This window comes from Centrocercus urophasianus, unplaced genomic scaffold (assembly GCF_019232065.1).
Source record: "Centrocercus urophasianus isolate 14NV4802_14NV808 unplaced genomic scaffold, USGS_Curo_1.0 seq_12, whole genome shotgun sequence".
Taxonomy (NCBI): Eukaryota; Metazoa; Chordata; class Aves; order Galliformes; family Phasianidae; genus Centrocercus; species Centrocercus urophasianus.
Window position 1 is genome coordinate 36714385 of NW_024884364.1, and position 11731 is coordinate 36726115.

Here is an 11731-nt window from a genome sequence, read left to right on the forward strand (position 1 = left end):
AAAGCCTCCATTACATTTGAATTTAGGCTTGTATTTCTGCACCACTTCTTTCAGCACTTTTCATATTTCCTATTACAGCGCACAGAGCTAATTATACTGCACTCCATTTGCATTTTCCAGCTTACAATTCACAGCAATGCAATAAAAAATTAAGCAGAGTAGAGTAGTCAGGTAACTCCCCTTGAAAAGCGTACGGTTCCTTGTTCTGATTTATCATAACTCTTGTGAAATTAGTAGTTGCATTACTAATTCCCGGGAAAAGTAAATATATATATATATATAAAGGAAAATATGTTGGTGTTTATCAAAATTCTGTCAAAAATGAGTTTGTTAAGGAAGGGAGGAAGGGAGGGAAGAAAGGAGGGAGGGAGGGAGGGAGGGAGGGAGGGAGGGAGAAAATAACCACTCGGGAGCTAAATTATTGTAAGTCTAAAACTAACTCAAGAGATGATTTAATATCTCCTGCTCCTCTAAAGGAGAATGCAGGCTAGCTGGATGCCTGGTGGATGTTATCTAATGTGTTACTGATCCAGCAAAAATGACTGAAACACCTGGTCTGTTTCAGTGCTTTATTACTCATACTTAGATTTTTTTTCCCTACTAATATTTAAAATATATCTCCTTTACTTCAAATTAAACCTATCATTTCTTTTCCTATCTTTTATCATGCATTGGCCTGTTAATCATCCCCTTTAGTGAACTGCTGCACGTTGAGACACCTACTGGGTGAACAGGCTGGGGAAGAGAGAGACAGAAAACAAACACTGCTCCTCCACAAATCACATTTTCTAAGCTTCCTTCAGGTCTTACAGATTCCAAGAGAAACATTATTTTACTCACTGTCCTGACACCACACTGGGCAGAGAATTACACTTGATGCCTGGCAAACACCAAGAACAACATAATTACCTTTTGTGCCTTTCATGATACTCCTCAGTGTAATTACTTATAACAACATCCTTTGGTTCCTATTTACTCATATTTTGTAATTTTCTGTAACACTACTGCCTTAGCCTCCATTTTGTATTTGTGCATTTGATGTCATTTTTACAGACAGTACTTCATATTTTTTATGAAATTTCTTCCTGTTAATTTCTCCAACCTATTCAGTATTTATAATTTAATCCTGTCAGTCAGCATGCCTGTAACTTCTTTCAACATGCCATCATTAAAAGGATTTTATAAGCATCGTTTTTATTCCATGATTCCAGTTCTCACCACTAATGCAGATTAGCTCTTGGAGAAAGGGAAGGGAAGGGAAATGACATCTTGTGTTTATTCCTCTCATTTTGATAACTCTTCATTAGGAGCAATTTGTTACTTTTCCCCTAGATTATGTATTCTTATTTTAAAGTTATGTGAAGAGCATAGCAAGATATATTTTCTACAAAATAACATGGCTACTATATATTTCCCTTTCATCCATTAAACAAGTGGTCTGGTGAAGAACAAAATCAGGTTGCTTGACACAGATTCCGGACACATCTGTGTTGGCTGTTCACAGGTGATGCTGGGTGTTTATCTCTAAACACTCTCTGGATTAATACTGGTTCTGATATTTTATAGACTTCATGGAATCATTGAGGTTGGAAAAGACCTTTAAGACCATCTACTTCAACCCCAACTGATCCCCACCATGCCCACCACCCATGTTCCTCAGTGCCACAACTTCACAGTTCTTGAACTCCTCCAGGGACGGCGACTCCCCCACCTCCCTGGGCAGTCTGTGCTACTGCCTCACTGCTCTCTCAAAGAAATTTTCCCTAAAATCCAACCTGAACCTCCCCCGATGCTACCTCAAGGCAATTACCTCTCATTCTAGAACCTTAGAGTTCTGTGTTATTGTTAAGGTGTTGAGCTGAGATTCTTGCTTTCCCATCTGTATTGGGCAGCGGGGGAGAAGGGTACATTTTATTTTTCCCCTTCATTAGGACACCACCTTCCAACTGACACACCAGTCATTCAGGAACCCCCTTTTTCATGAAGTCCACTGAGATGATGATTACTGGTATTTCAAAGAAAGTATATATTTGAATATTTCTAAACAGAACAAAAAATATATCTAGCAACTATGTTTATTTGACAATTGCATCCTGAAGAGGCAAAGCTGCATGATCTCAGAAAATAGAAGATGAACAAGATCCAAGGCTAAGTTCTTTTTAGCAGTATTAGCTTTATATCTCAGTTGCCAGTGCAAATACAATGCATGCTTCCAGTAGCTTTTATTTCTTTAAAAATAAACATGAAATTTTATCCCTAGCTTTGAACTATAATACATAAAAAGGATATTTTGTTTTACTTATAGTAGTTTCAAAGTGTGAAAGCCCAGGAATACACTGCACAGGTCAGGACAAAGAATACTTTATACTGAGGGGTTTTTTTTAATGTGTTTTTCCTATGACTGTATCCATTTGTGCTTCTTCATAATGATTTGCTTTTAAAGAAACTGAAGTCTTCATGCTCACTTTTCTCATCCTACTACATCCATTTGCAAATATTACACATTAAACCTATTTTCAGAGATGACACAGAAGAGCTTTGCTTTGCTTCCCTGTACTTTTATTCTTCTAGAGTTTTTCCAGTTAGCGTACAATTAGCACCAATCAACAGACACTTTTGCATGGTAAGCATGCGTCTGTCTAAACGCGCGCCACTAAAACTGATCAGAGGCAGCCTTGTTCCTGTACCTAATATAGTCAGCTTCTTACATGGGAAGACAGATAGGACAAAGGGGAACATTTTATATCTGAAGGAGGGGAGATTTAGATTAGATGTTACGGGGAAATTTTTCAGAGGGCAGCGAGGCGCTGGCACAGCTGCCCAGAGAAGCTGTGGTGCCCCATCCCTGAAGGCACTCGAGGCCAGGCTGGATGGGGCCCTGGGCAGCCTGAGCTGGTGGGGGGCAGCCCTGCCCACGGCAGGGGTTGGGTGGATGGGCTTTGAGGTCTCTTCCAACCCAAACCATTCTGTGATTCCATGATTCTGTGATTGTCGTCATTGTTCTGGTTTAGAAAGATCAGAATTGTACCACAGCGGTAATACTATAAAAAGAAACCAATAATCCAAACCAAGGAAAACACAGGTAAAATATTAAGGAAAAAAAAATCACGTTCAAGTTCTGCACTGTTCCACTAGGTGTCCTTCCTGTTTCCCAGGCAACATCACCGTGAGCAAGATCATACCCACCTACACCTATTCGTACAGCGCACCAAATAAAACACAAGCCATTTCTTTGTAATAAAGTGGAATTAAAAGCAAGTCACCGCGATTAAAATCTAACGGCAGCTGTACGTCAGGCAATTCACACGAACAGCAGGGAAGAAAGCGCCACCCTTCCCTGCAGGACAGCCCCCCAGACTCCCGGAGCGCTCCCGCACACAGCACACACAGCCCGGCCCGCCTTCAGCCGCCTCCCCATGCTGGTGTCTCCCGTCCCGCAGCACCGCCCCGCGGAGGCGGAGCCGCGCAGGACTCGGAGGAGCCGCCGCTGCCGGAACCGCCGCCACCCGCGTCGTGGCCATGGAGGACTTTCACCCCCACAACGACGAGGTAGGGGCTCTCCGCCCGGCCCCGCCTCGCTGTAGGGATCCGCCGGCGCCGTCCGGCCGTGAGCGCGGTGCCGGGCCAGCAGCGGGCGGGGGCGCGGCCGGGGCTCTGCGGTGTCCCGGAATCTCGAAACGGAGCGACGCGTTTGGGGGCTGAGCGGGCGGTGGCGGCGCCCGGCAGCCGCCGTCGTAGCCGTGCTATGCTGGGAGACGGCGGCTGGTTACTGAAAGGAACCGAGCGGCCTTTTCCCCCTTGGTCTCCACATTCGGATCTGTAGCCGCCCGTTTCTATTGGAAACTCGTAGGGACGTCACTGTCCTTGAGATCTGTGCCCTTGCCCATCTGTTTGGAATCGACGGGTGCAGAGAAGCAGATGGCACAGGTGGACGTGCAGGATTTTCTCTAGAAGCCAGGCTGAATTCTGAGGAATCAGAATGCATAGAAGATAGGGTATGTTAGAACTGCAGGGAAAGTTTCTCGGGTGTGCCAAAAAATAACTGATGTTTATTTATTACAGATGATCTTCAATGCTGACGAGGCCCACAACATAGTTAAGGAGGTAGGTGTTAGTTCACAGCTCATGCTTCAGAGAAACACTTTGTCTTGCAGTTTAGTGAAAAGAGAGACTTTAATTAACCATCCCTGAGAGATTTGAGCTTATACAAAATATGAACCACTATTTAAATCAAATGAAAGCAGACCTTCATTTGAAACTACTTTAAGCTTCAGTTCTTGTCTTCAGCTGTCTAAGGGGGAGGTGACAGAGGGAGGGATAGAATTTGCTTGTTGGAATGTTGAGGGAGGATGGTCACAGGTTGCATAGGAAAATCATTGTTTTATTTTTTTCCCTTTATCCAGCTAGAGAGTAGGCAATCACTGGAGCAGGCAGCCTGGACAAAGTCTTGAGCAGCCTTGATATCACATTTGGAGATGTAGCTTTGGCTGGAGGTTGGGCCATATGAGCTTGTTATTCTGTCAACATTTAAAAATATAGTAATTTTTGCACAAAAAGAGCAAGCTGAAAATGAGTAGCCTGCCAGTCTAAAATGCCTGATGACATGGTTAATGAAGAGAATACAGCATATTGATGTTGTCACCTTTTACAAGGAAATACTGTTTTTATAAGGGTATATCACCTAGAGGGCCTGTGCAGGTCCTGCCCTCCCATGACAGGATAGTGCTTCTTGAGCTGCTCCAGGTCACAGCAGCAAGCCCTCAGCTGTCAGGTGAACAACAGTTCAACCCTTATATAACTGGCCCTGTCTTGGGAGGCCAGATACAGTATCAGAGATTCTCTTTATTTTTACATCTGAGGCTGGGAGCAAAGCCAAGCCTTTCTGCCTCTGACCTAAAGCTTAACTAGATCCAAGCAGTTCTGGTATTGGATACATCTCTGAAAAAGACCAGAATCCCAGTAGCACCACTGAGTGCTGTTGTCCTGTTTTGCATTTGTTTCCATCGAGTCACTGTCTAGGTTTATACAATGGGATCAGAACTAATTGGGTTTTATAGGATCTGGAACACCAATCTCTCTCATGGCATGTTAGTGGGAGGTACGTGCATGAAGTCTGAGTTACTGACTCAGAGAACATAGCTTTGTTTTACTTGCCTATTACAAATGTACATTTCTTTACACTGTAATAATACAGTTTTCACGAGTACATAATGCTGAATTTCAATAAGAACAGAGAATGCAATTTAATAATTACAGTTGGAGAGGAGGCTTTCTGTTGTTCAGTCATTAAGTTTAACCAAGGATTAGTCAATCTAAAGCTGTGGGAGGATATGCAGTTTTTCAGGAATTTTAGTGCTGTGGGATGCACCACTTAAGCATCTGTTGCTTTCACATCTGCCTCATCATTTAAGCTGGAATTTGTGTTCTGCTGTAGTGACTCCAGCTATCTGAAGATCTTGGAGCATTGCTCAGAAACTGTGAAGGGATGACCAGATCAGAGTAGTACAGTTTCCACTGCAGCAGCACGTGAAAGCCAAGCTGGAGAAGGCAGTCATTGAGAATAAGGTGGAGGGGACGGGGGGGGCTTTAGTATTTCCACTGGTAAATAGATCCTGTGGTTTCACTTGGCACTTAAAGCGTATGGCTAATAATTCCTATACCAAATTTTCACTCAGAGCCTCATTTTTCTCCATGCAGTAGTAGGGTAAATACATACTAAAAGGTATTTCCAAAGAAAGCTCATTTTACTTCCCATTCAGCTATTGATACCTGTTGAGCTGAAGTAATTCAAAGGAAGCCAGTTGCCAGATACAGTTCTTAGATTATACAGCACATTTTGAACCTTTACATTTTGAAGCTTCCTCTATTTACTGTTACTTTTTTTTCCCCCTCTCCCATTCTGTTTTAGTGCATAGAAAGTGTTTTAGGCAAAGCAGATTACAACCACAACAAAGTCAACCAGTGGACTGCAGCTATAGTGGAACAGTCGCTGACACATTTGGTAAAACTGGGGAAAACATATAAGTACATTGGTGAGTAGGAGTACCTATCTACCCTTTTACAGTCACAGTGAGTAATTGCTGAGAAGTTTGTTTCAGTGCAGTGCTATGCTCAATAGAACAATTGTTAAACTGTAAGCAAAGCAGAGCAGATACTTGAACTCTTCTGTTACAGAGATGTTTAATAGTACCTGTGGTAAAGCTATGGAACATTTACTTGGGCTAAGCATGCTGTCAGCAGCACAGAAGATGCCATGTTACACAGACTTCCCTAACTTTTAAGCAATCATATCAATGTTTTGGCATCAGTTCAGGAAATAGGTTGTAATGCTTTAACATAATGGAAAGCACAGCAGTGATATCATAGTAGCAAAGTCCTAGGCTGTAGCAAGTGGGGATAAGCTCTAACATAGCAGCCATGGACAGAGAAACAGGAAAGAAGCTGCTTACCCCTGGGAGGCCTCAGATGGCAAAGATCTCCAGCAAGATATCCTCACTGCCACTGCCAACCCTTAAATGAGGTCTGGGAAGGGGTGGATCCTGGCTGCACTCCTTCCAGTTACTCAGGTACATTGCATGCACCTGAGCTCCCCTGGGTTGGTCCTGCCTTTCCACCAGGTGCTCAATCACTGGTTCAGGCCATGACTTAGCATTTCTGCTACACAGATACTTTATTTATTTATTTATTTATTTTAAATAAAAGCATTTTATTAGAATTATGCTTTTTGTAAGTACAGACTTTTACAAGATTTTCAGTCCTCTAAGCTACTTCATGTCCTGTTATTTTTCTGTGCGTATCTATGGAAGAGAAATGGAGAAAAGTGCATGTTTAAAATGCTATTATATCAACGCTTCGCAAAAGAACCAAAGCAAACGTTAGCACCCTGGTCTGTTTTTAAAGTCTTCAATTCAAACTGAACATTTTTACAATAGTTACAAGTCAGTTTAGAAATGCCCTATTGCCACATTCAGGGAGCAGCCAACGCTACCTTTGGGAAGCAGTTCTTATCCAGTGTGACTTCTGCTGTATGGTGAGGACAGCACTTGAAACCCAGTTCTGTGGTGCACCTGACAAAAGCTGTATCTAAGTAGTTTAAAAGATAAAAAGGACAATCCTATTAGCAAGCATTTTGTTAAAGCCATTGTCTTTACGTGACTAAAGATAATCATGAATCAAATACCGAGTTCTTGAGGAAAATACTGGGAGTGATGGAATGTCAAAGTCGGTGTTGACTTAGTTGAATGCCTCCTGACAGCCATATGAAAAAATAATGTGAGTTGGAGTTCAGAAAATGTGAACGATTCACCTCTTCAATAATAAATGCCGTGGTTTTATGACTGTATCTTTCAGTAACCTGTGCAGTGATGCAGAGAAGCGGAGCTGGTCTCCACACAGCAAGCTCGTGCTTCTGGGATACTACAACTGATGGTAGGCTTCCTCAGATTAAATACTGTAGCTGAAGAAATGGTACCTGTTGCTCAATTGTAACAGTTCGGTTGAAGTGTTGGAAGAGTGATCATAGAAGCAGTAGGTTCCAGAATTAAACCCTTGTTTACAATCCCAGGAAAAGTGTTTTGTTGACCACAGAATCTGTGTCTGCATTAGGAATGACTGCTTTGGAGGTGCTGCAAAGCAAATGTAGAAATGCCTTCTTATTTGAACAAATGTGAAAAAAAATGAACCCTCTTGGGTAACCACTGATCAATCGGAGAGGCAATAAAACATTGTTTTCAGTAAAAGTGAGTGCATTGTCCTAAGCATATCTGTCTGTCTGCTGTAAAGAGACAGTGATGCTGTGAAAGAGAACAAAGTTTGGTAAAAATAGGAGCAGTATGACTACAACATATTTTTCAACCACCTAACTATCAAGTCAGGTGATATATAGGCATTTCATGTGCTTTCTAACATCTAAGTTAGTTCTGAAGTTCAGGGTATAATAATCCAGCTTTTAAAAAGAGATTCTTATCTCTTCCTGGTATTTAGGTAGTAAACAATGTCCAAATTAGTACAAATGTTTTGAGGAATTTAGTCCAACTAGAGCCAGCATGACAATAATAGTAACTACTTTAAATCACAACTGTGTTATTGCTCCTAATTGAACATAGTTTACGTTGAGATAAAATGAATGTAATAAAGGGGCTGGAATTGTATTTTTATGTTTTGTAACAAATTATAATGATCTCTTCTAGGGACCTGCACAGTGAGATGGGAGAACCGAACAATGAACTGCATTGTCAACGTGTTTGCTGTTGCTATTATCCTGTAGCTGACTGGAAGATAAATATAAGCAACACCGCAGCCTATAAAAAAAATGTTCCAAACACATGGTTAAATATTTCAATTAGTTGTATATGTATATATATATATATATATTTTTTTTTCCTTTAAGAGGTGGTATAGCAGACAGGAGTTCTCTAGGGAGGGCATACAGTCTAAGCCAGTTCTCATAGATTAACTATTTGAAATTGCGCAAAAGAAGAATGAGAGAAAGCAAGTTTTCAGAATTGAAATATTCAGAAGTATGTTAATGAGAAGATGCCACAAAGATCAATAGAATTTACATCAAAGCTAATATCAAAGACACTATATTTAAGAGGAACATATCTAATCAAAGAGAAAGGTGAAAGGGCAGGCAAGACCTCTCAGGATTCTCGTGCCTTTGGGAACAAATTATGGATGCAGTTCAGAGTGCACATACTGTAAACAGTATCAAGTGCTTCATGTTTGATTAAATATAACTGACTTCTTATTGAATGCTGGTGCCTTTGAAATTGCATGAATTTCACTCTTCAGTCAGGCTTGAACTTCTGCATTGAGATTGGATTCATACAAGCTTTCCTCCTTGAGGCAGAGGCTGACTTCACTAGGGCAAAGGTGCAATGTACTTAGGCCTAACAAGAATACTGGTTTTTCTTCAGAATGGAGAATATTATATCTGTTGTCAATTGAAGGGATCAGACATTAGCATTGAATTCATAATTTGCCCTTCCTAAAGCATTCGAAGGTACTTGCATTCGATTTTATTCCATGACTTCATAATCTGTGACACGCACTTTATTGAGTCCTCCTGCAATGCAGGACTAACCAGGAGCGAGGGCAATAAGAGTTGGCCCTCATTTCTCCAAGTGGGACTTTGTTGTTCAGAGAGAAGGCACACACATTTCTAGAGGCTCTTGTTACCTTTGAAACCATTTATCTTAAAGCAACATATATATAGAAGTATTTCCTATATTCTCTAAATCTAGAATTTAATCATAATCCTATTAAAATATATTTTGAGCACTAAGAATTCCCACCCTATCAAGATTTATGCAAGTTCTTAAATTTGCTCATCTGATGAGTCTTAACTTGAATTATTCCACATGGAAGAAAAGCATTTGCACAAGTATTTGCTAGATTGGGGCCTACATTTTTGTTTATTAATGCACAATGTATGTGATAAAGATGTATCAATACCAAAAATGCCTGAATGACTGCTGCCACTAAGTGGCAGCTGCATTTAGTTGTTCTATCAGATGCTGCTTAAGGATAGAGCTTTTTCTTCATTACTGCATGTCTTTGGAAGAGACTAGTAACTACCTAACAGCTACTGTAAGGCTGTCCTGCAGTTCTAACAGATAGGTATTAAAGCACTGTTACGCAGTTTTGTTTGGTTTTCTGGTAGCTGACTATTAGGACATATAGCAAGTGATCTGTACAAAGAGTAAGCTAAGAATCGTGTCATTGCTTAAATTGTGTAGTCATATAGCTGCTGTGAGACTATGTACCAATGGAATGTGTAATTCACAATGCTGTGGAAAAGCTCTTGCTTTGCAAACGAATAGAGTTCTGCTTTGACCTGAGTGCAAGTAAAATTAAGCACTGTAATGTTACCTTTGCCTTAAAGGCAAGTATAGTGTGAAGATGTATATGTATATTGTACTGACCTTCAGATACATAGCAGTTCAACCTCGTATGGGTTAGGACAGCACTTTCTGAATGCAGTGCTGCCACTTAAGAGCTGACTTGTGAAACTAACGAAAATGCAGAGTTTCACTGATTTTCAGAGTTGCACAAAGTGGAAAAGGTAAGTGGAGCAGTGACTGGAAGGATAGGGTTGTTGTAGTGTGAGATGTAAAAGTCATGGTGGCTGTTATTCCTATTTAATGGGCGTTCAGGTGCTGTGGTCAGAAGTATTCCATACAGCTATTTGTAACTTATTTAGTATTTCTGCTTTACTTGAAAACAAGATGCACTGAGCAGGGCTATCAGTTTAACAAGGCTTGGTGAAAGTTCCACTGCAAAAGAAACCTGGAAAATGCTGCTTAATTGTAAGACCGCTTCATTTTTCTTTCTACCAGAATCAAAAACTAAAGATTTGCCTTAGCTGTATCTCTGCCTTGTGTGTTTGATCTATGCAAACGGCGATTGAGAGCAGTATTTCTCTTACTTCCCTTCACTTGCATACAATAGTGAGAACGTGGGAAATTTATTCCAAGTTGTGCCAGCATATTAAAGACAAGACACATCAAAGGCTAATTCCCAGATGTCGACCGTTTCCCATATATTTTGTCAACTCAGTTCTGTTTGTCATGGCGATTCAATAGACAGTTTTCATTGCTCCAGGAAGATTATTACAAAAGTCTGGGAAAAGTATTTGCATTTTTCATCATATCCTACCAAATTTGATTTCTTTTCCATCTTTCAACTGCCCATCCCCATGTGGGTACCAACAACTACTTGTGTTTAATACATCTCTCAAAATGAATTCTGACCAACACTGCTTCATTTCCCAAGTAATTTTTTTTTTTCAAGTATGAAACTCCGGACTGCAGAATATGGGAATACATTTCAATAGTGCTTTCTATCAATATGATATTTTCCTTAACTATTATAATCATGGGAGTAAGTTGTTATTAACAATATAGGTCTTAGTAGTGGGACAAAATGTGCATCAAATTATAGCCTGATATATGGAGTTACATGGTCCTATGTATGACTTCATGACAAAAGACACCTGTTACTCCTCTGCTCCAAAAAAGCATGTAAGAGTTTTGTTATCAGAATTGTGTGAAAGGGAAGTTGTGATGCCTCTTTTCTCTTTATACTTGCTCAAGGAAACTAGTACAGATCCTTCTATGGTCAGTTTATATTCATGCAATCTAAAGTGCTATGTAGAAGCTGTTGAATTCTCAGTTTGTAGCTAGCTGTTTATTTTAATTTGGCTGACAATTTAAACACACCATAAAAGACAGAACGTTATCACTAACCTGTATGCATTAGTTCTGTAGCTGCTGTACAGGGAAAAAAGGGAGGCCTCACTGTGGACTTCCAATACTAGGGAGCATATAAACAGGAGGGGGTATGACTGTTTATGAGGATGGATAGTGATAGGACAAGGGGGAATGGTTTTAAGCTGAGACAGGGGAGGTTTAGGTTAGATATTAGGAGGACGTTTTCCACTCAGAGGGTGGTGATGCACTGGAACAGGTTGCCCAAGGAGGCTGTGGATGCCCCATCCCTGGAGGCATTCAAGGCCAGGCTGGATGTGGCTTTGGGCAGCCTGGTCTGGTGGTTGGTGACCCTGCACATAACAGGGGGGTTGAAACTAGGTGATCTTTGAGGTCCTTTTCAACCCAGGCCATTCTAAGATTCTTTGCTTTAATACAGACTGCATATCCTTCAGAGAGGAGTGCAGCAAATCCTATAATGAGCAGTTCTTAACCGATTATGGGGATGCACCTTGCTGGCT

The 11731-nt window shown here is 40.9% G+C and overlaps 1 protein-coding gene across 1 annotated transcript; it reads left to right on the top strand.

Moving 5' to 3' along the window:
* Positions 1-3465: 3465 nt before the first annotated feature.
* On the top strand, positions 3466-10371 carry DYNLT3 (dynein light chain Tctex-type 3). Its single transcript, XM_042810974.1, has 5 exons — positions 3466-3549; positions 4063-4104; positions 5909-6032; positions 7351-7428; positions 8190-10371. Exons 1-5 carry the CDS (start codon positions 3520-3522, stop codon positions 8264-8266), a joined length of 351 nt encoding a protein of 116 aa, XP_042666908.1. The 5' UTR covers positions 3466-3519; the 3' UTR covers positions 8267-10371.
* Positions 10372-11731: the final 1360 nt, after the last annotated feature.